Here is a 27407-nt window from a genome sequence, read left to right on the forward strand (position 1 = left end):
AGAGGGAGAGACACGAGGACAGGGCTGTGGGGACTCCCTAGTCTAAGGCACAAGGACAGGGCTGTGGAGACTCCCTAGTGTAAGGCACGAGGACAGGGCTGTGGGGACTCCCTAGTCTGATGGTGGAGGAGTGTGCGCTACAGAGTTGTCAGAACTTGACAGTGTGGACTTCGCAGACAAGGAAATAACTCCAGAGCGGCCATGTCGGAGACCTTTGCATGAGGAACGTAAACAGTTCCTATACCATTAGCTAGTTAGTTTTCACGACTACATATTGTACTTCAGTCCTCAGTAACTGTTTGACAAAACATCTTAGTCATAAGGAGAGGAAGAGGTAAGTGTTTGTAATTTGGGTCAATACAAATTGATTCTCACCTCTGGAAACATTCCGTTCAGTAGGGCAGGGTACTAGGAAGGTAGCATATTTTCAGGTAAACTAAGGCGTCTTAAAGATGTGCTAGTCATGTGCTAGTCACTTCATCAAGTGCCTTGATAGTGCCTGTGCCCGAGTTGGTCCTTAGCTTTGATCAGTCTGTGTGGGAGAGATCCACACTATCTTAAAGCATCAGTTTCTAGAAAGCAAAGTGCAGAAACAAAACACACGGGCACGCAGGCAGGTGGGTATTAGTAAAGAGAGAACAAACTCGGGGTTGAAATGAAGAAGTTTACTTGGCGAGTGGAGTGGAGAAGACTGTCAGTGCCCTTGTCCTATTGAGGGCCTGTATGATGCTGTGGACGCAGTTTCTTTGTCCTAAGGGTCTGTACCACATGTCCAGAGGACAAGTGTGTTGGTCTGCATTTCAGGACATGGCCAGAGACTAATAACTGTGCTCCTCCCTGGACGGACATGGCTGGCCACGTGTTCAGTTTAAGAAGAGGCTGAATTATTGAATACTGTAATGATTTCTCTTTGAACTTTTAGGTTCTCCTGAAAAGAAAACGACGGAACATTCTCCAAATCAAAAATCTATCACTGCAAACCCTACCAAAAATGGAGGCTCAAGTCTACTATGTAAAGATCAGCGAGCCGGAAAGAAAACCTCCGAGAATCCCATAATTAGGGGTCAAGTGCAAAAGGGACATGATGATTCTGAAAGTGATTTCGAATCAGACCCCCCTTCTCCTAAGAGCAGTGAAGAAGAACAAGAGGATGAAGACGCACAGGGAGAACATGGGGACTTTAATGATGACGACACTGAGCCGGAGAACCTGGGTCACAGGCCTCTGCTGATGGACTCTGAAGATGAGGAAGAGGACGACAAACACAGCTCTGATTCAGAATGTGAACAGGCAAAGACCAAGAGAGGAGACGCGAGCTCCCTGCACAGGGACAAACCCGGCGTGGTCCCAGACACAGCCCTCTTGACCCCGGCCTGCTCGCCTGCTGATGCGCTGACTCCCAGTCAGGAGTTCGACGTGTTTGGTGCTGTTCCCTTCTTTGCAGTGCCTGCTCCGCAGCGCCTGCAGCACAGAGGGGATGGGAAGAACCTGTCCCAGCATACTTTTCCAGAGCAGGAGGACTTTGACGTGTTCACAAAGGCACCCTTCAACAAGAAGGTCAGTGTACAGGACTGGCCCGCGGTGGGGCCAGATGCCCGTCCTCTGCCTGCACGGCCCAGAAGTGTAGATATATTTGGCTCCACTCCCTTCCAGCCGTTCTCCGTGTCAGCCAGTAAAAGTGAAAGCAAGGAGGATGTTTTTGGGCTCGTGCCCTTTGAGGAAATAACTGGGAGTCAGCAGCAGCAGAAAGTCAAGCAGCGCAGCTTGCAGAAACTCTCCTCTCGCCAGAGGCGCACAAAGCAGGATGTGTCCAAAAGCAATGGGAAGCGCCATCACGGCACCCCTACCAGCGCCAAGAAGCCTCTGAAGCCCCCCTACCGCACGCCCGAGAGGGCCCGCCGACACAAGAAGGTGGGCCGCAGAGACTCCCAGAGCAGCAATGAGTTCTTAACCATTTCTGATTCCAAGGAGAACATCAGCGTCGCGCTGACAGATGGCAAAGACAGGGCCAGTGTCCTGCCATCTGACGAGAGTCTGCTGGACCCTTTCGGTGCCAAGCCCTTTCATCCTCCAGACTTGTGGCACCAGCCCCATCAAGGCCTAAGCGACATCTGTGTTGATCACACCACCATTTTGCCTGGGAGGCCACGACAGAATTCAGTACACGGGTCCTTCCACAGCGCAGATACATTGAGAATGGATGACTTCGGTGCTGTGCCCTTTACAGAACTCGTGGTGCAAAGCGTCACTCCACAACAGTCCCAACCGGTCGAACTAGACCCCTTTGGTGCTGCTCCATTTCCTTCTAAACAGTAGAAACTTCAGGTGGACTCAGCAATAACTCCTGTTTCAAAAGAGTATGAATAGTCTTAGGAATCTGGAAGAAAAAGTATTTGTATAGTTGTTTATATCATACACTCTCACAGGTTAATCAGGATAGGTGATTTTTAAATAAACCAAATGGAATTGTTTGTACAGGGTAGTAAGTGGATGCCTTCTTCAAGCAGGAGGAGGCCTAAATCAAAAGTTCCAAGGGCTTTTGCTACTGACAGCTAGCTCAGAGGTTCCCTTGAGCTCCCTGGGAAAGCTGCTGTGTAGCCGATGAGGGACAGGAAGGCTTATCACTTCAGATATCAACATGTCACCTAGGTGCACACCCCAGATGCAGCATTTGGGGCCAGGCTGAATGAATGTTTCCACCCATGAGGAAACAGCCTAGAGTGTGCTCTTCATACACTGTTTTGTAAGGTAGAGCCAGAAGAAACTGACTATCGTGCCTAAAAATACTGTTTCATTTAAAAAACAAAACAAAAACAAAACAAGTGCCATTAATAATGGACTCTTCAATGATAAGTATAAGAAATAATGTATATATTAACTCACTTTAGCCCTTCTATGGTGTATAGCTCAAAACATGTATATGATAATATATATGCAGTTTTTAATTTGTCAAAAATAAATTTTTACAATGTGGAATGCCTAGAACAAAAATAAAAAGAGAAATATCTGGCATTTGAAAAAAATGTAAAAGAATGATACGTAAAAAAGAAAAGCAACATTTGGTACGTCAGAAATACTTTGTCTTTGAATGGGAATTTGCCAAAACCTTTATCATCATGTCCCTACTGAAGTACATTGATAGAAAGGGGGGGGGGCAGGTTATATAGAAATTTAATTTCAGAACCAATGTAGCTAAAACTTTAATTTTTAAAGAAGTTTACAATGTAAAATCATGTTGCATTTACTGACCTACTTTCTGCCAGCCCCACCCTCGTCCAGCACTGGGGAGTCCTGGGCTGCAGTTCCTTCAGGGTGCTCCGACAGTGACAGACTCTGCATTGACAGCCAGGACCCTCAGTGGATGGAAGAACTGGGTGGTGGGACTAGGAGCTTAATTCTGCTACCTGACTGCATCAGTAGTGAAAAGAACTAAGCTACCAAATTGCCTTTTAAAAAAAATACCACCAGTCATAATAAGAAACTTGAAATTTTATAGTTGTGGTTAGTGATAGCGGTTACACATCAGTTAATGTGAATGTACTATCCCTGCTTCCTGTGTCTGTCATAAGTTATGATTAGCTGTCTTTACAGATGAGCATTTGAAGTTTCTAGGTCAACAGCTATTGCTATTGATTGCTATATTTTAAGTTAACTATCTTTGCCCCCAATTAGTGTACCTTAATGAGTAACCTTATTAAAACCTCTTAACTTTAGTGCCCCAGAGGGTAAATCATTTGCCTACTTTCAGAGTTCGGAACTTGGAAAGAAGCAAAATACATAACCAAGGCATGGTCCTTTTATATCTCTTGTCTCCTCCTCTGTGAACTCAATGGGGATAGTGTGGACAGGAGCAGGCCACACCATGCCACGCAGAACCGGGCTGCACCACTTACTGTCCTGTGCCAAAGGCAGAGCCTATGTTTGCACCTTTTTTTTCTGGTTCTCAGGTTAATTAATCTAACTAACGCAAATGGCAGTAGACCCTTTAAGCTACAAAGCAGATTCAGTAATGCTTTCTTTTTAAAGTAGTGATGAACTGATGTGGTCTTCTGCATTGTGAATATGAAATCAGAGTTCCACTTGCCTTTCAATGCACTGAATATTTTAAGGCGACTCACTGACAAAACCCCTCCAGCTTACTCTGGACAAATTCTTAGGAAACAACTCTGCTACAGCTCAAAATGTTTACATTGCCTCGGACAGCCCAGCAGGCGACGCTCCTCTTGGGACCCGCTCATTGGACCGATGACTTAATTGGCGGTCCAATGGGTAGCTCCTTTGCATTGCTGTTAGAGGCATCTTCTCAAGATGAGGAGACTCCATTTAAATTTCAGTCTCAGCAGCCACTGTCACCCTGTACAGCTGAGCCTTAGGTAGCTAATTCCCTCACAAGAACTTGGCTCCCATGCACAGGAGAGCACTTACCAGCACCCAACACTCACTGAACAGCTGGCCCAGTTCTGGCTTAACGAATGTCATTTGGGTGTGCCCTGTGCTTCTAAGTATGCAAAGCAGTTCCAACTAAACCTGTTAGACTTGAACATCAAAGGGAAGTCACGTGAGGGGCCCCGAGTTGTCAGCTAGAAGCTTTAGCAGTGCTCACTGACTCTGAATCTGCCTAAAAAGTGGACCCTTCTGAACCCACTGTGAACACGTCAATAAAAGGTCAGTGTCGCCAGAGAATCTTTTAGGGCATTGAAGAAATGGATCTACTACAGCACAGAGGTTGCTCAGTCTGCAGCTGGAGAAAAGGTCTGCTCCAAGCAGGGTGAGAATGGAACTGACTAGAATATTAAGCACTGAGTGCTCCTCCCCTGGGCTGTGTGTCCTGGGCAGTTAGGAAATCTCTTGGCTCTCAGATCTGTGCACTTTGCAGTCAGTCCTACCCTGTTTAACAGGAACTGACTACTCTCATCTTCCTGATGGAAAATACTAAGGTGGAGCCCACTCTGCCACACCTCTCCATTCAGTCATCCAGGTCTGGGTACTTCACTAAAGCACTGTTAGAAGGTGCACATGTGTTAATATCACTACTTACGGGAAGTTTGGGTATATTTGTTTAATACCTGTAGAGTGCACAGTGAACTCTGTTATTTTTAAGCAAAACTAGTCATCAATTTACATCCAGTTTCTGAACTGATGGTCTACTGTGAGATGATGTGTCTACTGAGAGAATAGCAAATGATTGTTGGAAAAAAAAATCTACTCGGTGTTGTTTTCTACTAAGATAAAAAGACACTTGCACACCAGGCTCTCTGTTATGGAATTAATGTGAATTTAAAAAGGCAATCATTGTTTCTTTTAAGAGCATTCATGTCTAGTGAGGGAGTTTACAAAAGCCACTAAAAGGAAGACATAGATGAAAATACAGAGGGCTAGGTCTAGTTTAGGTTTTTAGTCTTTTTAGTTTTTTGCTTTTTTTTTTTTTAATTTTTAAGATTCACATTACTACTTTCAAGAGAACTGATTTCCTTACTATGTTCTTTTTGTGACTGAAAGGTCATCCTATTAATAGAAGGAGTAGTAGCCACTTGTTCTTTCTTTTGCGGTGCTGGGAACTGAACCCAGGGCCTCGCACACGCTAGGCAAGCGCTTTAGGGCTGAGCCACACCTCCAGCCTGGAAGATCCCCTTTAATTGCTGGCAAACAGCTTTAAGTGCACTTTCTTTGATTACACTTCATGCTTTTTTTAAACTTGAATTTTCTGAAGCCTCTTATGTACCACTAAGCAAATAACTTTAATCTTTAAATGTACCGGGTTTATGTCCTTAGTTATGTTTCTAATTGTTACAAAACATAATTTCTAAAGTAACTTAAGCCCTCAAATGTAGCTGGGAGACGTTAGAAATAGAATTCAGTTGCTTCCCCTGTACCCAGAAAAGCACTAATTTTATTACCTTATTGCCTTTATATTGCTTAGTCTTGAATTCTGTTCACTATTTTGTTTGAGATTTAAAGTTATTTTCTTACTGTATTTATCATACCTACTGTTTTAATAATCAGCCTTCTTTAAATGCAATAAATCCCAAATGGGTGGCTTATTCTTTATAATCAATGCCTTTGGAGTTTTTATTTTTATTATTTGTATCATTAAACGTTTCATGACAAACTTCTGTTCAGTTCTTCCACCCTCATCATGGATTCTGTCTCAGTTCTGTGCTCTGTTCTCGGAGAGTTCATGGGCTAGGATTTAAGAAAATGCACTTGACCTGAATTTTCTGCAACAAGAATACTTCATAACACATGTGTCACAAATTTACCAATGTCGTGCTTGTGAGGCCAGAACACGGAGCTTAGCCTTTTCAATTACGCCTCTGCCACAGGTTTTAATTTGTACCTTGTTTTTTTGATTTTGCTTTTTTTTTAATTTAAAAGACTGTTAGCATTATTTTAATTGATTTAAGTATTTTAAGTATATAAAAGAGGCTTTGGCATATTAAAGAAATGGACTATGTATAAGATTGATGCTCTAACTTCGGTGACAGAGTTGCATTCTCAGCTTAGAATGCAGTACTCCACAATCTGGAATCTGATTGGTAGCTTGTACACTTTCTCAGTTGTGAGCAGGTTCATTTTGTTTGGTATGAGTGGACTTCGGTTTTGAAGCAGTAACCAATGCAAAGCAGTCACTTAGATCTGAGTTCGAGGCCAGCCTGGTCTACAAAGTGAGTTCCAGAACAGCCAGGGCTACACAGAGAAACCCTGTCTCGAACCAACCAACCAAACAAACAAAAAACCACACACACACAAAACAAAAACAAACAAACAAAAAACCAGTCTCTGCAAGGAGGAACATACATTATTTGAGATGTTTATTTTGAATAATTCCTTTCTAGGAAAGGCTGGCTCAAGCAACACAGGCAGCATAGCTAATACTGCTGCTGAAGCCATGATCTCTTAGAACTCTTGTGTATTAAGAAAGCACATAGGCCCGGCACAACTGGGAATACCTGCATGCTGGGCAGTCGCTTGATACCTCACTGGAGGGGCAGGATGAGGGCCTCTCAAGAGGGCCCTACTGCTGCTCCTCTCTTCACAGAAAACATTTTGAAGGGTAAGTTTCAGTTCTAAACCATTCTTCTCATCCCACAAGACCACATTTCTTAGTTGACCATAAACAGTTGGTGTGACAACACATAGAGGAGACCGCTCTACCCCTTCCCTAACAGCCAAGCAGCCTCACACTGGTAGGTGAAGTTGGAAGAAAGGTGGCTGTTTGGGGACTCAGACTTTCTCAGCAAGTGGCGGGAATCTGGAAGTGCAGGCAGGTCTTGCCCCTTTGGCATTTAATACAGGGCAGGGAGTGAAGAGTTGTACAGCTCTGCATTCTTCAAGCACAATGTCACAATGGACACTGCCCAGTGGGATTACAGCTGTGACAGTCCCTGACACATCATTTGATGCTAACATGCGATTTCAGGCTGTAATGTATCACAAAGAAGGCAGGCAGCACACATTTAGTAAACCATATTTATTTACATAAGCACACTGGGCCATGCAGCTACTTGGCTGCACTTAGTGCCACAAAGATGAACAACGTCTTGCTATTGGAGAAGTGGCTCCAAAGAGGAAGATGCTTGTTTATTAAGTGAGTTAACTGTGTCTCTACAAATTGTTATAATTTAAAACAGTCACACATCATAGTTAAAAACAGTACTTTTAAAGTCTTAGCTTTTCTAGTATGTGAGACTAGTTTTTTTTTTAATACTGTAGCTGGAAATACAATTTTCAACTTATTTTAATAGACTAATAAAAACAAAACGAAATATACATTATTACAAAGCTCAGATTTTAAAGCAATTGTCAAATATTCTTTAATGTGAATAAATTTTTTATCAGTAGTGCTATGCACACAGTAGATGGTCAATAAATGCTGACATACAGAAGTGTTTAGAGATGACAGCAATCCACAGTCCTTCCTTTATAATAAATACATTATAAGGATAGATGAGAACAATAGTTTTTTGTTTTTTACAATACTGAACATTTCAGAGAACATGGAATAACTGTCCCTCCAGTTAGACTTAGGTCTTGAATTTAAAGAACAGTTGATTGAGAACAAAGTATATTCTTTTTATGTGTGTTATACATTCACCAGTTATTACAGAATTCATGTACAAAAAGAAGCCAGGCATTTTAGGACTTAAAGTAAAACTTATATGGCTGGGCGTGGTGGCACACACCTTTAATCCCAGCATTTGGAAGGGAGAGGCAGGTGGCTCTCTATGACTACAAGGCCAGCCTGGTCTATATAGCAAGTTCTAGGACTACAGAGTGGGACCCTGTCTGGAAAAAAAAAAAAAAAAAGTAAAAGGCTCAATATTTTTTTTAGAAGAATTCATAATAAAAATGGTTCTACATCTAAAATTACTGAATTTTACTCTCAGTTTTTACTTAATAACTATTTAGTATATTTCTTCTGGCCAAAATGACAAAATGTGTATTCAAGAACAACACTGGCCAATCAAGGATATTTTCTGAAAAAAATATATCCTACTTTTGTTATATCCGGGTCATCTAAAATTGAGCATATGAGCTGAATTTGTAACCCTAAGGTACAACAGCCGCTTGCAAACAGTGTTCCATCGTAACAATGGCAATGAGGTGGTGTCCTTTACAGCGCTCATTGGGAGAAATTCCTGCTAACATTCCAGCATGGGAAATGTAAGTTCCAAAACCACTAGCCTAGAAAGCAGTCCTCTGCAGAGGCATATCTACTTTCCTAATACTGCATATACAAAATGCATTTGGGAATAAACATCAATGACAAGAAAAAAATTTATGATACATGAGTTAATTCCATTTTAAAAAAAATATAGCAGTATTTAAAACAGCTTGTCAACTTCTTAGGAAACTGAGGTGGTGCTCTGGTTCTAGTGGACAACAGAAGGTTTCATGAATACCGTGAATGATTTTACTGACGCATTTAGAAAAGAATAAGGTTCACACTATCTGACAGGGCAGGGAGATCTACTACTGAGTTTAAATAAGACCAATGCTTCAGCTCTCCACTGTCCATGGTGTCTATGCATACTTCTTAAGTTGTCAGTGACACGTTGGTACAGTGTAAGCAGGACTGGAGCCGAGGTGAATGGCCTCACCGTGATCCGATGAGCCGTCTGCATGCTCTATGGCTGACGGTCCATTTGACGGTCAAGAAAGGGCCACCCAGATCACATGGCCTTCAAAGTAGCACCCATACAGTTTTGAACCCATGGAACTTAGGACTACAGAATTAGAGATGAAAGTTCTTTGGGAAAACTGGGATAAAATTCAGTGTCAAGAATCCAATTATAATATGGAATTGAATAAATGGGGCAAAATTAGTTGGCTGAGGACTGGGCTATCAGACAGAGTGCTACTCAGGCATGGCCTCGTCTCCCATCTAAGATTCTTTTTTAAAAACAGTAGTGCACGTTTGTTTCTCTTCTCACCACCTTTCTTAAAGGCAGAATTAAGGTTTTTGTTACCAAACATAAAAACAAACAAAAAACCAAAAAAACGTCACAGCAAAAACAAAACAAAGCCCTAAATGTTCCTAAGGAGAGGAGAACCTGGCTAAGGGCAGTAAGTCAGGTGCCCATTTCTCACAGACTGCACAAGGGGGGAGGGGGAGGGGAGGAGACCTGTGACGACTCAGCTGTGCTGCTTAGCTTAGAACAACATAGGATGTAGCAACCCTGGCTCAGAAGAGGCACTTAAATGTGATCACTTAGTGATAATGTCCCCTCCGAGAGTCTTCACGCAGGATATGCCTCCCTTGCTCACGGACAGGAAATTTTCCTAACGAATGAAGTTGGTCTTACACACCTTAGAGTCGTTTCATAAACTGCTGCTACTCAAAACGTTCTCGACTCATTTAAGTTTCACTGCGAACCATCGTTGCAAGGGTCAATCTCAGTTCTTACTACAGATCCAAGTATATTTTTCCATTTTTATAAAGCACTGTGACTCATCAAATAAGAAAAAGTTAAAAAAAAAAAAGGAACCTTAGAAAAAATGGGGTCTAAACTTCCCCACTGTATATTGCTGAATGACTGGATTCACCAGGGGCCATACCTGGAGTCACAGGTGGGAAACATAGTCAGGGCAAGGCTTGCTGTGTCTGTACTGCATGACATACACTGTGGACTGATGCCACCAATACAGCATCACTACTGCAAGGACATGCCAGATCTGGTGGCTTGATCCGAGGTAGTTCAGTTGTCCTGGAAGGGAGACCAGAAAGAATGGCTGATGGTATTGTTTCAGAATTAAAACAGCTGATGGTAGTTTCAGTATTAAAAGAAAAACACACGTCGACCGCTGGTCAGATGGACTATAGCTTAATCCAGATACAAGTAGTTTTAGGACAATAGACTCATATTTAAGGTTTTATTCATTTCTTAAGCATGCAAGTTAATTTCAGAAATGCTGCTCCCAACTGTTTCTAGATGACATCAGCCATGTTTGGGTAGTCTAGCCTTAGACCTCAACTTTATGTTTTGATGTTAACTTGTGTGGGCCAATGAGATAACTCGGCAGGTAAAGCCCCTGCTATCGAGCCTGATGGACCCCGCTAGCCCTCACGTCCGTGGGGACTGGAGTAAGAGGGAGCCCGCAGAGGGGATCCTGACCCGAGTGTTGTCCTCTGACTGATGCTATGACAACCCCCCTTCACAGCCCATGGGTGCACACATGCAAGCACACACACAGTAAATGTGAAAAACATTTAATGTAAGGTTTAGTTTCAGCAATTTGGTCCTTTGTCTTCCATGTCTCAACGCAGGGAAGTACTGTATGAGAGACAAGAGGCACTGGTGGTCCAGACCAGCATGGCTTAGGTGTCACTCTGCCTGCTGGAGCACATGCATCTTCTGCTTGCTAGGTGAACCTGCTGGCTGTTACACGGGGAAGGACCATTGATCATTAATATAGGGCAGCTTCCTTATGTCCCGGTCAACAACGAGACTAACTAGCACAACTGCCGGCACTCCCTTTAGTCCTGCTATGGTGGCGTGCTGTAAACACCCCTCTAGCAGTGGTGGTAGGAAGATCAAAGCCAGATTGGGAGCCTTGACCTACTGCGTAGGATTGTGTGTGGCACAATCCTCTTACCCGTAGGATACGTTCCTAGATACCACCCTGGAGTGATTTCCTTCAGGCATCAGAAATCACAGATAAAACTCTAATGTACGTGTAGAACAGTGACTCTGAACCTGTCCTCTTGTAACTGCCCTTGTGTCTTTGCTTCCTGCATTTCTTGCTGTATGTTTCTGCATATGAATTTACTATATAAGAACAAGTGGGTGTGGACAGAAGAACATGGTAGCTAATGATACTGCCCCATGATAAAAAGAACAGGGGTCAAATCCCATGATCCTTGGAGTCTGATGAGCATTGTCACAAGCTCATAACCAAATAATAGTGTCAACCCCAGCCCCTGAACCCAAATCATTCTGTGACACAGAGGCCTGGGACTCACAGGAGAGCAGTCCTCTTGTCAAAAGCCCCCTGAAATTTATAGATTAGGAATGCTAGGAATGGAAAAATCATTCCATAATTAATAATATTGGGAAGTATTTTGATTCTCAGAAGCATTAGTTCAAATGTATTTTTAGCAGAGAGCTATAAAATCGTGATGAACAGGGGCCTACCTGGAAAGTACCGTTCCGGGACCTTGGAAATGTAGAACAGGAAAGCAAGAAGAGCGATCACGTACATCACAATTACTCGGGGTGCGAAGTCCTGGAAAACAAAGCGGGTGTTTTTTAGGCTTCCCCAGTATTGCTGACACCTACTGGAGGTCAGTGGTGGGACTCCAAGGTTGCTGCGTCTCAATTATCCTGCTGATGGTCTCCATAGTAATGGCCTCTGATCCTTACTCCACAGGAATGGTCCACAGCAATGAAGGGCAGTGTCAGCCTGAGAGTCTGGCTAGAGCTGAGACTGCCTACCTCCTCTACACAGTGATTATAGAGCGCATGTAATGAGAGCTGAGTCAGCAGAGATTAAAGACAGATCTCAACAGTCCTGTCTGTGCCAGGCAGGCACAGCTACAGTAGCTTTCCACACTCCAGATAAACGCCCTGAACCACGGGAAGCTCGCTGTCTCCCTGCGCATGCGCAGGCCTAGAGGTCTTCCCAACTATGGTGAAAGCCAGTGAGCTGAAACACACACACTGTTCCCAATTCTCATTACATACCCGATTTACCAATAATTTACATAAGAAATAAAGACACCTCTTTCCTCCTTTTCAAGTATGTGAGAATGATCCTGGCCGTCTCCAACTCATGAGTCTCGGATTTCTAATCATCTGAGAACCTACCTTCAACCACCAGTTAGGCCTAACCCTTCCGGAAATCTCATCTTTACGAGGGGCAGCTTTCCTCTTCCCATCTTTAAAAAACGAGAGCTTTTCAGTGAATTTCTTCGAAGTTTCCTTTTTGCTTCTTTGCTAGGGTGATTGGTGACCTTATTAGAATTCTGATTTTAAGAACCACTGTCTTTGTTCTCCAGGTTTCTATGTTAAGTCTTGTGAAAATAGTATTCAAATTTTCCTAAAATACATCAGCTAAAAAGTTCTTTTTCATTATAACTTAGCATAATTTACCACCTCTAAAATTAATCACTTCTGTATCAGTTGCCAGTCATCCGTTTCTGTTAGAATTAAAGTACAGGTGGCAGCTTCTCATTCTATTATCTTACTCTTGGAGGCCTAAGATGGCTAGAGAAATGGTGTCTCACACGGAGCAGGACGGCTCATCACAGCTGTGTTTCCTTCCTGGTCTTTTGACAAGAGGACTGCTCTCCTGTGAATCCCAGGCCTCTGTGTCACTGTCACAGAACTGCCTTTCTTGTCACTGGTTCCCCTATGCCGCTGAGCCTCACACAGTGACAGCAAGCCCACTGACAGCCCTCCCTCTCCCAACTTAGTCTCCTGGAGTGACAGCGGCAAAGTCTGCAGATGTCCAGAGGAAGGGCTCTGTGACAGCCACCACACCAGTGAGCTTTCCTGGGTACTCACCAACACCCAACAGTTTCACGGTTTCTCTCTAGCACACACTGAGGGCCCTTTTTACAAGAAACAAATTTCTGTGACCCACAGGAAGATGGAGCCCTTCTGGAGTTCCTCCTGTCATCTATCGCCTGTCCACAGGACCTGAGTAATATCAATAGCTTTTCTTTTACTTCTCAATCTATTCTACTTGGAGGGTTGAACAGACTCCCTCAGTTCCAGCTACCAATATACTACTGTTAACTATTAATCCCCTGTCTCCAACTCTAGCCTCACTTCAAACCCTAGGTCTACTTTTATTTACATCCCTTATGTATCTACAACTGGAAATTCCTCCTCAGCTCCTCATCCCTCACCCTAAAAAGAAACCAGGAGCTCCCACTTCTGTAACCTGTGGTCCATTATAATCACTAGCCCAGCAGACAAACTGCAACCTCAGAAGTGGTCCCCGAACCAATGTGTGCTCACACACTGGCAGAAGAGGAATGTTATTTCATTCAGCGACTCATCAGTAGCAAGGGCTACCTTACGATTTGGAACGGTATGCTTATTTATAGAGCTGTAGAAACTATGTCTGTCTATGCAACTAAAGGCGCTCTCCTGAAGGATTCAGAGCTACCCACATGGCCCGATTACAGCGCTTTAACCAAGGAATGAAAATGAAGGACAAAAAAATAAAGAAAAATTCTGACCACTCTCAACCTACCTGTACAATAGGAGCACTGACTCCTCCGTTGAGCCAAACCCAGTGAAGAGTAGGGATCACTCCATATCCCGAAACAGAGCAGAAGATGATGGGGCGGAGCCTCTGCCACTGCTGTGTGAGGTAGCTGGGGTGGATCTGTGCGAAGAAGACTGCCAGGATCATGGCAAGCACGGTGATCAGGTACACTTGACGCCAGTACTAGAGTGAAAGGGACACAGCGATCTGGGTGTCTCCATTAGGTATTTTGGGGGCTAGTGATTGGCCATAATATCCAAGCCACAACCCCATCCCTTTTAAAGAGTGTCTGTCGTACACAAATGTTAACTTTATGAAAAGTTTCTTAGGATGACAAACCAAAATTGAAAGGAAACTGGTAAAAGGCCACACTTACTCCACCGTACAAAAGCATTCTTTCAGTACCTGTTGCATGCTTGGCACAGGCAAAATGTTGTAGGAACAAGGTTGCCTATGGCATGGCCTCTCTTGGTAACTGTGCTCAGACTGTGGGAGGGGCAGTCTTGAGAACATGATGATAATGTAATGATAACACTGTGACCAAGTCACAAACAGAATGTTGTAGAGCCACTGAAGCTAGACCAGCAAATGTCACACGAGCTCGCTGAAGGTGCTCTCACACGGGAGACAACATCTATGCTGGTGAGGCATGCAGATGCAACTGGGGAAGGAGCAGAAAGGGCAGCGTGGCTTGGGGAAAGGCTGGAAGATGTGACTAAGATGCCACACTGCCACACTTGGGGCTGCTAAGGAACACGGCATAGACCCAGAACCCCAGAATGTGGCTACTGAGGCAAGGGTTCAGATGCCAGTACAGAGGAGAGATGGCAGGAAGCAGGAGAGATGGGGCTTGGATGGAGTGTGGATGTATGTGTATGTGTGTACACACATACACATACATACATACACACACACACACACACACACACTGGGATGGAGTGTGGATGTATGTTTGTACACACACACACACATATACACTCTGGGATGGAGTGTGAATGTATGTTTGTACACACACATACACTCTGGGATGGAGTGTGGATCTATGTTTGTACACACACACAGGGATAGAGTGTGGATGTATGTTTGTACACACACACAGGGATAGAGTGTGGATGTATGTTTGTACACACACACACATATCAGATTTAAGGAACAATTTGATATAACAGAAAGTCTTAATAGCTGACTCTTGGAGAGAAGGCAGCTGAGGAAGGTTCAACCCTTTCTAGCCTGAGGAGCCACATAAATGGCTTCCACTAAAGAGCTCAATGATGGTCTAAGTTTTCGGAGGATAAGGGAAGCCTGGAAGAATGGTCATTCAGACAAAGAGTTTAGATCCAGTGAAGTATATGTGAGCAGTTATGAAGTACTTAGTCCCTAGCTGAACAGTGGATAGGGGTTTAGGCTCAAAAGTCAGCTCCACAAAGTGCAAGCATCTTTACCTAGGCTCCCAGGCTGTGGGCTGCCCAGGTCTAGAAATACCTGTCAGATCGTTCGTCTTGTGTGAACCCAAATGTTCCATCTGAATCAAGGGTCCAGTTTTAGGCTCATTCTCAAAGTGGTTTATGTCCCTTGAAAGGCAGGAGCCACTACAGGAACTACATGCTGGGAGCCACAGATGCCTGGGAGAAGGCAGGAATTTCTCTTCTATGTAATAGTGGACTATTAACGCCATAGTTTTCTTCTCTTTTTCTAGGTTTATTTTTTATTTTTTTATAAAATAAGTTTCTTATTTTGATACTTAGGAGGAGGTAAACAGCAAATGTAAGTGCAGTGTAAAACGCAGTTTCGGTAGGACTGCACATCAACCTTCTCCACAGCTTGTCTCCTTCCATGCCGTTCCTTTAAAGATGCACAGAGTCACACAGAGAATGCGTCCCTTTTACTTCTGGGTACACACGATCAGTTTACGAGTAAAATCCAGTTGATGTTCACAGTAATTACATATGTATTTAATAATAAGCTATTTCATAATGTAACTAGGTCTGAGAATCACATACACAGTTAATAATGGCCCTCACATATTCAAGCCTAAGACTGTTTTCTTTGGTAGTTCAATTTTTTTCCCAAACTTTATGTGTATGGGTGTTTTGCTGGCATGTATGTCTGTAGACCACGTGCACACCTGATGCCACAGAGGCCAGAAGAGATACTGAGGCTACAGAGTGCTGCAAGCTGACACGTGGGTGCTGGGAATCAAACCTGGGTCCTCTGGAAGACTTTTACAAACTAGTTTTATTGTTTGGTTCTTCTACTGGATATTTTCTTTATTTACATTTTAAATGTTATCCCCTTTCCTGGTTTCCCCTCCGAAAATCCCCTACCTGCTCCCTCTTCCCCCTGCTCACCAACCCACCCACTTCCTGGCCCTGGCATTCCCCTACACTGGGGCATCGAGCTTTCACAGGACCATGGGCCTCTCCTTCCACTGATGACTGACTAGGCCATCCTCTGCTACATATGTGGCTGGAGCCATGGGTACTCTTTGGTTGGTGGTTTAGTCCCTGGGAGCTCTGGGGGTACTGGCTAGTTCACATTGTTGTTCCTCCTATGGGGCTGCAAACCCCTTCAGCTCCTTGGGTCCTTTCTCTAACTCCTGCATTGAGGACCCTGTGCTCCAATGGTTGGCTGTGAGCATCCACCTCTGTATTTGTGAGGTACTGGCCGAGCTTCTCAGGAGACAGCTATATCAGGCTCCTGTCAGCAAGCACTTGTTGGCATCCACAATAGTGTCTGGGTTTGGTGTCTGTCTATGGGATGGATCCCCAGGTGGGGCAGTTACTGGATGGCCTTTCCTTCAGACCCTGGATCTCCTCCCATGGGAGCTCCAACAGTGAGAGGTTCCTAACTAGTTTTATAAACTGGGCGGCAGTGGACGCACTGCACAGGGAGGGAAGCTGGAGCAGGACACACGGACACACTCTGCTCATTGGGGAAGAATGACAACTCCAAGCAGATGTGCTGCTCCTGGGACAGAGGCATAGTGTGGGCTCAGGACAAGGTGCAGTGAGAGAGGAGCCAAAATCAAAGTGTGCAGCACTCGGGCGGGGCTGGCAGACACTCTCTTTCACTGTTTTGAGACAGGGATTTGTTGTGTAGCTTAGCCTGGCCTGGGAGTTGAGGACCTGTGCCTCTCTGTCCTGAGTTACACAATTACAGAAATGCGCTGCTATGGTCTGCATGTTGTATCACCATACGTATAGTCATAGTTTCCATCAGAAAATTAAAAAAACAACAACAACAACAAAAAAACAAAACAACAACAACAACAACAACAACAAAAAACTATGGACCCACAGTAGATGTGAGAGAGCAAGAAATCTTCTGAAAATTAAGTTTGTCATTCCCCCATCCCGTTCATTTGTGTCCATAGATTTAAACCAGTGTAAGAAGCCCCAAATCCTATCAGAAGATAGAGTGTGAAAGTTCTAAGCACTTACATTATTGCAGTAAAATGCATAAAATACTCCTGAGACATAGCAGCCCAGTATTCCAATAGAAATTCCTGCATAATCCAATGCCATCCATCTCCGACAAGTTTTTTCTGACCGATGACAGGAAAAAAGATGATAGCCCACCGAGCAAAGCATGCAGACCTACAAAAGGAAAAGCAGGCCATAAGAACGAAGGGTGAAAACGGAGAGCTGAGCAATCCATGGATGGTGCTCAGGCTACGGCTTAGACCCCCACAGGACCTACAAGTCGGGGACAATTCCTCGCAATGCACCCACCATAGAGCAAACCGTCACTGATGCCAGCTTCATGAGTTCACCAGTAAAGTGGGGACCACAATCACCAAAGACTTACAAATTATAGTTACTTTAAAACACAGAACTGTAAATAAATAGCAAAAATTGGGAAAATAATATATAATGCAAATATTTTTAAGTGCAAATATTTCTAAAATACCTCCTACGGTTACTGTGATCCATGAATGAGTTTACTTTTATACCCATCATTAAATCATACATCTCTTAGGAGAGATCAAAGGATACAGAATTGTACACTGTAAAATGCAAGCCCCGATCATTTAATCTATTCCTTAGAGGTGACTATTGATAGCATATTACATGTCCCTGTAACGTGTTCCAAGGACCTGTAATATACACATCTATGAACACATGATAAATACTTCTAAGTTAATCAAATTGACTTATTGTAATTAATGTACTTTCCTGTTATCATTGTGAGACAATGTCTCAATATGAGCTATGATTGGTCTGAAACTCACTACATAAACAAGGCTGGCCTTGAACTCAGAGACCTCCTTCCTCTGTGTCAGAGGTGCTGGCTTAAAGGTTTGTGCCAATATTCTGGGTTTTTTGTTTTTTTTTTTTCCAGATCGTATAAATCTTTCACATTTTAGAGTATGGGCCACCACACCTGGCTACAACTTGTTTTTGTTTGTTTGTTTGTTTGTTTGTTTGTTTTAACTTAAAGACTACAGGTTACTTCAAAGTTCTAAGTAAATATGGCTTCATTATATCCATGAAAAATAAAATGTGTATGTTTTCCAAATGGACAGCAAAGCTACTCAGGTAGTTGCTCTGAGGACTTGTAACTGCGATCAGTCACTTGTAACTGTTGTGTGTCACACAATGCAAGAGATATAAAGAGGAGACTTCTACTCTCTAAGAGATTTTTTTTTTTTTGAGAAAGCCTTTTATAGAACTTCTGTAGAAGTCAGTGTAGACTGTAGAAAAGCAAGGAAAGATGGTATTGGCTGTGTGGTGCATGTGGTGGAGCTGCAGGTGCGCCTGGCAGAAGGGAAAACATCATAGAAGGGAGGGCTGCCACTTGAGCTGTGCCAACATTCAGCCAGAGTTCATAGGGCACTTTGGGGGAGGGGTCCACAAAGACAAGCCATATAATGAAAAGTATGAAACCAATAAAGAACGAAGTGCATAATTAAAGCAACTACACAACAAGGTGCTCTAACTTTGCAACTATGGCCCAGGTACAAAGCTTCTGACGACATGGGGATCACCTTTACAGAGTTGTAGACTAGACAAGCACAGCCCTGGGGAACAACGCTGAGCCTACCAAGTCAGTGACACTCGAGTGGAGAAAACAGGACCTGTGAGGCAGGCCCAACTGACCGACGTATTCTGAGCAGCTGGCTGCTAGAGGAGACATGGGCATCCAGCTGTTTGTTATTAAGCAAGCCTAACCAGCTTGAGGAGACTGGGTGTCCACGCTCGGTAATACCACCAAGAGTTAGTTTATCTGCTGAGACAGCCTTTTGACTATAAAGCCACCACAGGTGGCTGGCCCAGCCACATGTCCACCTCCGATGTGTTTTCTCGTTATCCCTGAGCTGACATGCACAAGCCTAGAGCGCACTGTGGTGGAACTTCTCACCCTGAGAATGACCTCAGTACCTCACAGAATGACGGAAGAGGTAGCAGCAAGGGAGGCAGCAAAATGACCCCAGCTTGGAAGCAGCCAGTGGCCAGGAAGATGGATGACGTGAGGCAGCCATCTGTGCACAATGCCTATTAGAACTGCCATGACAAGGCTACCCGTGGGAGTGGGATTTCAGGTGACTTTTTCTTTCCTTCATAAACTTTGATCTGCTTGACTGTAGACATGAGTATATAGTAACTGACAGTAATTATAAAAATCAGTAATAAATTTGACCTCATTGTGAAGAGAGGCATCTGAGGAAGAAAAGCTACAGTATCAAAAGGAAAAGAAAATTATCCCAATAAAGCAGTTCATTATTTTAAAAGGTGAATCTACATTTTCTGTTTGAAGAGGTTAAGAATCCCTTGAGAGAGAAGGATTTTGGCTAGTATGTTATGTTTCCGATCCAGTAGAAAGCATCCTATGGTGTGCTTCACTATCCAAGTGGGAAGATAATTACAGGGTACCTCCATGTACACCAGCACATTGGCAGGATACCAGAGTGCGCCATGACCTGGCCCGTGCCAGCTGCCTGCTCTCCTTCCTCTCCTGCTGTTCCGGGACTCAGATGGAAGATGAATACCCCTGTGTGTGGAAAGCGCTAAGTTGTCTGCTGCTGCTGGCCCTTGCATAGCATTTCCCCCGCTGAATGCTCCAGTTTACTTTTCTGCCCTCCTACAGATGTGACTTGATCTCACTGGCGTGCTTATTCTATTCAACCTTACACATTACTACGGCATGGGGCATGGAAGTGCACAGGGACACTAAATAAGCAGCTGTCACACTAAAGTTGAAATTACTAAAAAGAAAATTTAAGATGTTTCTAATATGTTTCTTAGTCCTTTAGGACCCAAGTTTGAAGCAAAATGACAAAGTCTGAAATCTAAGATGTAATAAAACCACTATGTGGTGAATTCCTAGGCTCTCCTCTCCAAGTGCAGAGCACTGGCCTGAGTCTGTCAGGAGCAAGCGTGATGTTGCCTTTTCTTCTCATTTCCACATGGCTCTGTACGCCAAGTTCTTGTAAACCATCAAAATGTCAATGGGCTATGGCCTGTATTTATCTCCTGTTTTTAAATGGTCTATTTGAACATTTCAACTCAGCTGGTGTAACAGTGCTCAAAAGTTACAGGAGTAACCAACCACTATCCGACTGGATGAAGTCCCACTACATGCCATGGACCCCACACCCAACACTGCCTGGGAGGACAAAAACCTAGGACTAGATAGGCCATGGACCTACCTAGTGTGGAAAAGCAAATGTGACTGTTCTGCTAAGAGAATGCAGCACTATAGTAAGTCCTAATGACGCTCTGCTACACGCATAGGTCCATGTCTTGCTCGACCATCATCAGAAGAGCTTCCTCTAAAAATAAATAGACCAAACGCAGGGACCCACAGCCGGACAATGTGTGGAGAGTGAGAGAGCTTGGAATGCCAGTTCTAAGTGGGATGTTGCTATCAAATCTTCCTCATGGTTCTGGGAACTCTGCAGAAGAGGAGGTGGTAGGAATGTCAGAGCCAGGGGACAGATGACACCTAAGGAAAGAGTGCATTCCAGACACAACAGGACTGATACACAAATGAACTCACACAGACTGGGTTGCTATGCCCAGGGCCTGAACAGGCCTAAGCAGATGAGGTGCCAATACTGAGAAGCTATCTCCAATGGATAACCATTAACAAAGTAAACACTGTTCCTCTCCAGTGGAGTCACACCGGGTATACCAACCTAAAGGCAGCCCCTTGCCCAGCAAGAGATGGCCAACACAAAATGAACTTAAGAAATTTCTGAGATTATATATATATGTGTGTGTGTGTATATATATACATATATATACACACCCACACATATAAAACTTAATGATTTTTTTTAAAATATTTATTTATTATATGTAAGTACACTGTAGCTGTCTTCAGACACTCCAGAAGAGGACATCAGATTTTGTTACAGATGGTTGTGAGACAACATGTGGTTGCTGGGATTTGAACTCAGGACCTTTGGAAGAGCAATCGGCACTCTTAACCGCTGAGCCATCTCACCAGCCCCCAAAATTGACTTTTAATAATGATTCTCTTGAAGACTGAATTTTTTTTTTAAAACTTAATGATTTTTTTAGGGCATTTTTTTAACCTTATTTGTCTTTGGCTTATATATTATGGTTTCTGATTTTGTGTCTTTATGGGCTTTCCATGAATGTGTGCCTCTATGTGTGTGTGTGTGTGTTTCTCTTGCTTTTTGTTCCTCTCCGTTTCTTCTGTTCATCTCTGGTTTGTTTGTTTATCTGTCTGTTTTCTAAAGAGAGAAAAGGAAGGCATAGAGTTGGATGGGTGGGAAGGTGGGAAGGATCTGGAGGTGGTGGGGATAGGGGATATGGCAGTCAGAATATATTGTAGGAGCAAAAGTCTAATTTCAGTAACAAAAAAAAATGGTCTGTTTGAAAATTATCCAATGTTAAAGATATTTCTATAGATCCTTGGAAAAGTACAAGTGTAACATAACAAAAGTTAAAGACAATTAAAAATGTGATCAATTTGAAACCAAGCAACTGCAAGGGACCTGAGGAAACCAACTCTGAAGCATTAGACCAACGGCAGCAAGGTCGGGCAGTGAGAGAGAGAATGGCAGTGTGGAGACAGGAGATGCGAGGCCCACGTATATTTAAACATCAGAAAGAAGCAGTCCTTCCAAGCAGGTTCTCAGTAAACACTTCTGCCAGATAACAGAGTACAGTCAGACTCATCCTAGTGTTCAGCTTACAGCCAAGATGTCTACAGAGATTAGAAAGCAAGGGATGGCCACGCCAGCCTATAAGCCTGGCATTTCATGAAGTGGGAAGCGAAGGAGAATTCAAGTTCAAGGCCAGCCTGGGCTACACAATGGGGCTCTGCCTCAGCCTGGGGTGGAGTGGAGTCATAGTCCCCACCATCTGCTGTAATAACAACTCCGAGATACACGACAGCAGCAGCTTCTGTGGGCTTCCGCTATGAAAGCAGCTATAAGCTGCCCCATGTGCCCTCTGGAGGGCTGCTCAAAGCAGTGGATCTGAAGATCCCTGTGCAAGCATTCCTGACAAAGGTTCTCTTCACCCCAAATGGTCTGCGGAACCACTCACCTGGAAGCAGAAAAGACAAATGGAGCAAATCACGAAGTCTTCTCTGGATGCGCTGGCGGAAGGCAGCACGGATGTCATGTCATATATCCCCAGGGTGAAGAAGAGAAAGAAACCCAGCAAATGACTCCAGATGTTTACAGTCTCATTAGACAGGATAAACAAACTACAAAGAAAACAAACACACAGCTCAGATCCCCTGTGGCTCAGTGGTTAGGGACTAGGGGAGGTGCTTAGCCTCCACCCTCTCTGCCTTTCTAACACTGGATGTCCGGCTTCTATTTTCTCCCATTGGCACTAATCCTGGGAGTGACCACTAGGTTCAACCCTCACTCCTCTCACTACTTCTTTCCTCCGACTGCATCACTGTTGAAAGCAGAGTCCTTGCTCAGACCCCTCCCTTTCTCCAGAAATGAAGCACGTGTGCACACACTGGCAGTTAGCTAGCAAACTGTCAGGGGCAGTAACCAAGACCCTGCTCATGCAAGGTGAGGCATCAACATAAAATACCTTGTAAGCATTTGTTAAATACACGTACAAAGTTCAGTGCATTTAGGAGAGACAGAATACACACAAAGGAACCCGCTAGAGAGGTCCTGAAGACAGGCAGGCATGCCAGAGCAATTTTGCTAGGCAGGTTCTGAAACCAGTTTCGGCTTCAGGTGGCATGAGCTTGCTCAGCTTCAGGTGGCATGAGCTTGCCCCTTTTCGGAGCAACAGGAGATTCCTTTGTATTTGGGTACTATCTGTCCTCTTAAAATGTCCTGGCAGCACAGGCTGGCAGAGTCTCTATTATTTACACCAGGAATCGGTTTCTTTATCCATAAAGAAAAGGTGTTGCGAGGTGCTCCTGCTTGCTTCCAACTCTTTCGCAATTCTGGGAAATGGTTCTTCGTTTTTCTATAAGGTGATATCATGACTGAAGATTTAAATACTCCTGCACATCTCTAGCAAAGCCAAATCTTTAGTTAAACGAACACCTTGGCTGTTAACAAATCAGTTTTCTTTTCGGGGGAGGCAGGGTAAGGTTTAATTATTCTTATTTCCTGCCTGTGGGTGTTTCACCTGTATTGTCTGTCTGTTTGTGTATCACATGTGTGCCCAGTACCTGCAGAAGCTAGAAGACATCAGGTCCCTTGGAACTGGAGTTATAGACAGTCGTGAGCTGCCATGTAGGTGCTGGAAATTGAAGGCAAGTCCTCTGGGAGGGCAGCCAAAGCTCTTAAGCACTGAACAATCCCCCCAAGCCCAAGCCCTGAATCAGAAGTTGTGAAGAACAGGAATGTACAACTAGCTGTTTGCAGCAGTCCCTTCAGGTCTCACGGCCTTATCTTTATGAGGGCAAAACATGGTGAAGTCTCGATGATCAAGAATAAAGAATATTGTGTATCTGGAGACACAGACTTTATCATGCCAACATCAATATAAAGGCTCTCTGAAATTGGGGGAGGAACTAACAGAATGCTCCAGAAGCATCTAATTACAGGGCTGCTTTGGCAAGCAGCGCTACATTCTGCCTGTTGCCTCAGCACTCATTGGATGGAACCCAGTATAACCTGATTAACTAAACATACTCTATCCATGTTCCTTCCCAGGAACAGAGGCAGGTAGAATGGACATATAAAACCTCTCTTCATGTGTAAAATCTGTCTGTGAGACTCTTGGAAGTTAGAAGAAGAGAGGCTAAAGGTCCAACTTGGATAAAATCAACATTGTAGGAAGACTATCCCTACAAAAGACAAAGTATTACTGTCAGAAAAGCTGGGCACTCGTAAATTTTGTTTATCTTCAAAATCAACAGGTTAACTCTTGCTCAAATTTCTGAAGCAGTTGAGAAGCATGTTTTTGAACCTGCATCTGACTCAACAACCCAAGATCTAACGTTTTATATGTCCTGGTTTCAACTCCTTCAGATTTGGACTCAAGACATCAGAATGCAGAGGAGCACTGCTAGGTGGGTACAATATTCACAGCAGTCCACTTATGGCCTGTCTCCTCCATCCCCATAGCAGGGCCTAGCTCTGATCTCTTAATTATGTACCAGAAGCACTGGGGAGATAAAGCAGTAATTTAAACTCAAATTGTGACATTCACTTGGTCATCCATTCAAACAAGGCCACAAAAATACTTTCAAGGCAGTACAAAAAGAAATGGGATGGGGAAAGACCGTGCTGGAGAGATCAATAAACGCACACGTGGCTGCTAGTTAAGCAATTCAACAGCCCACACTGTGGGAAGCAGAGATGGCCACTCTAGTGACCTGGAGGGCTGCACCATGCTTCCAATAGAGCAAAAACTTCAGTGCATACAGTGAGTTCTGACAGAAGACTACCCTGAAAACCAAAGCTATTTTTCAAATTTTCTTTTTAAACAGAAGCTTCTGGGACGCTCATTTTAAAGCTCTAAATCAACAAACCCATGTTGTTTGGAGGCTTCTAAGGTGTTCTGTTGGTCTGGCTGTCCCCTTTCAGCGTTCTTTGCTACAGGGTTTCTCCTACACAGCACTTTCCACAATTACTATTATGTAATAGTGTAATTATCCCTTTAGTGTCTGCCACTCAGGCTAGACCTTAGCAGCTTCATGGGAACAAGGACCATGCCTGCCTTCTGCAACTGGTATAGTGCCTACCAGCTAGCAGAGCCTCAATGCTCAATTTGGTAGATGACTGAATGAACCAGGGCTTCCCACATACATATGCACAACAATGTGGACCTGTCTGCTATTGCATGGACATTCAGCTGGCCAACACTTCTGAATCCCCACAGAGCTGCCCTAGAAACACAGCTCAGGTGTACAAAGCAAATAAGGTTCGGCCTTTGTCAGTGGGGAAGATTCCAACCCATATCCCCAGTGATTACCAAATGGAAAAAAGGATGTAAAAGCGCTTTATAAACAGCAAAGGGCCAATGGAGAAGGGAACGATGACCACTGTAAGTATCATTGTTATTTCGCGGATCAAGGGCCCGCGGAGGAGAGAGAGCAGAAAAAAAGATAAAGGGCCCAGAGATGAGGAATTGATGCGCACAGAGAATAACGGAGAAAGATGGGGAGAGCAGACAAAAAGCGTGAGAGGAGAGGATGCGCCGCAGGGAGCAGCCACTGTACCTTTTGATACACAGTCTGGAAGGAAGGTAGGCCCGGTAGCCGTCGGTGATGTAGGGGTTGTCTTTGAGGGACACCGGGATCTGTTCATAGGTGTAGAGGCGGATGCCGCGGGGCACCAGGACCGGCCAGTACTGGTAGCTGCCCAGCTCGATGTAGTGCGCACTCTTCAGCAGCTTCTGATGCATGGTTCCCAGGCGCCGGCCCGGCCCCGCCTCCCCGGGGAGGGGGCTTCGCCGCTGGCGCCCCCGCCCCGGAGCCGCCGCCGCTGAGCCAGGAGCTTCGGCCCGCGTCTGCCCAGGCCGGGCTCCGCTACACACCTCCGCCGCTTCAGCTCTGGACGGCCGCCGGCGTCGCAGCCTGCTCTGACGTCAGCGCGCCGAAAGGCCCCGCCCTCTCCACGCCCCTGGCCTTGGCGGCCCGCCCTTCCTTCGGGCTTCACCAACAGGACCCGCCTATCGACCCGCCCTTTACCCGGCTGGAGAGCCCCCTAGTTCCTCCTTCGCCAGCCAGTCAACCTCTGGCCCCGCCCTACTGGGTGTCTCGCCCCTAGCCAAGCCCTCTTAGCCGGTCCACCACTAGTCCCGCCCTTCTACCCGGGCCGCCCCTAGTCCCGCCCCCGTCAGGCCCGCCCCCACCCGGCCCGCCCCTATCCCCGCCCTTCTGCTCGGCCCGCCCCAAGTCCCGCCCCCATCTGGCCCTCCCCTAACTCCAATCAGGCCCGCCCATCTCCCTTTAGCTGCAGGTGAAAAATTCAAAGTAGGACCAAATCGAAGTGATTCTTTGTTTTCTGTTTTCCATTAGAAGTGATATTTACTGTATTTTGAATAACAAGAAGAGAGTAACAGAAAGGTAAATAATTCAAGCTAACTTACAGCTGGATGGTGTATTGTTGATGAGATGCACACAGAAGGGACCTTGGTGTGTTTTTTTTTTGTTTTTGGTTTTGTTTTGGTTTTTTTTACTACTAGGTACATTAGTATTCTTTATATATTATATTTATTAACAAGTTAAGGTCGTATTTAGGACAAGACACATCTCATAGTAATTCATATAAATATCGACCTATATACACTGATACAGCTGTGTGAACTGAGGAATTATTTTATGATGGCAAGGTTAAACTTGAAGCTTGTCTTTAAAGTACGTTTATAAGAGGTAACAAATGTGGTCATGTCTTCAGGGTGAGTCACTACTGAGTGAGAGTCATCTGGTAATTATCTTTGAGTTCAGGGGAAGACCATGAAAACGTAATATATATATTAAAAGACCATAAATATTTTATTGTTGGACAGCTTATCAGTTGGGAAAGAGACTCATTCTGTTTTTTGGTTTTTTTGTTTTGTTTTGTTTTGTTTTTTTCGAGACAGGGTTTCTCTGTATAGCCCTGGCTGTCCTGGAACTCACTTTGTAGACCACGCTGGCCTTGAACTCAGAAATCCGCCTGCCTCTGCCTCCCGAGTGCTGGGATTAAAGGTGTGCACCACCATGCCCGGCAAGAGACTCATTCTGGATATCACCAATCGTTTTGTTTTAGTTCAAACTGTCTAACTCAGATTTCTTTCTTTTATAGAATACAATGATACTTTATAAAACTTAAAGTTTTTCCATATAATATATCCTAATCACTGCTTTCTTTCTCCCATCTTCTTCCAAATCACTCTTACCTTCTCGCCATTGAAATTCCATGCCCTTTTCCTCTCTCTAGAAAACAAACAAGTAGTTTAAAAATAAAGCTATAAGAACAAATAAAACAAAGGAAAAGCACAATAAACACAAATGTACAGAGATATGTACACATAGAAGCACACAAATACAAACAACTCTATAAAAAACACAAAATCAGAAACCATAATACAAGCAAAAGCAATGTGGGACAATTTTTTTTTTTTTTTTTTTTTGTTAAACTTAAGTTTATTTTATTTAGGACATAATGGCAGATGGGGCAAAGTTATTCTTTATACTTCATTGGACAGTGGGCTAATATCCAAAATATATCAATATATAAAGAATTCAAGAAGTTAGACTCCAAAAAAAACCAAACCAAACCAAACAAAACAAAACAA

At 44.0% G+C, this 27407-nt stretch overlaps 2 protein-coding genes across 3 annotated transcripts in view; one reads left to right on the top strand and one right to left on the bottom strand.

The window, feature by feature from the left end:
• Positions 1 to 6051, top strand: part of Bmp2k (BMP2 inducible kinase) — a 97829-nt gene extending 91778 nt beyond the window's left edge. Inside the window, exon 16 of the mRNA XM_021164002.1 lies at positions 923 to 6051. Within this exon, the coding sequence (XP_021019661.1) occupies positions 923 to 2316 (1394 nt within the window). The 3' untranslated portion in view covers positions 2317 to 6051. The remainder of the gene's footprint in view (positions 1 to 922) is intronic.
• Positions 1169 to 25684, bottom strand: Paqr3 (progestin and adipoQ receptor family member 3). 2 transcript variants are annotated; one of them, XM_021164004.2, is made up of 7 exons: positions 25345 to 25684; positions 22242 to 22404; positions 17160 to 17315; positions 13705 to 13902; positions 11637 to 11727; positions 10060 to 10208; positions 1169 to 2344 (listed from the first exon to the last, which is right to left on the bottom strand). In XM_021164004.2, the coding sequence occupies exons 1-6, from the start codon at positions 25527 to 25529 to the stop codon at positions 10066 to 10068; spliced, it is 936 nt and encodes a 311-aa protein (XP_021019663.1). In that variant the 5' UTR covers positions 25530 to 25684; the 3' UTR covers positions 1169 to 2344; positions 10060 to 10065. The 2 variants fall into 2 exon arrangements, with proteins under 2 accessions (XP_021019663.1, XP_021019662.1); XM_021164003.2 differs by lacking the exon at positions 1169 to 2344 and having other exon boundaries at positions 8272 to 10208.
• Positions 25685 to 27407: the final 1723 nt, after the last annotated feature.

The sequence above is a fragment of the Mus caroli genome, chromosome 5, assembly GCF_900094665.2.
Source record: "Mus caroli chromosome 5, CAROLI_EIJ_v1.1, whole genome shotgun sequence".
Taxonomy (NCBI): domain Eukaryota; kingdom Metazoa; phylum Chordata; class Mammalia; order Rodentia; family Muridae; genus Mus; species Mus caroli.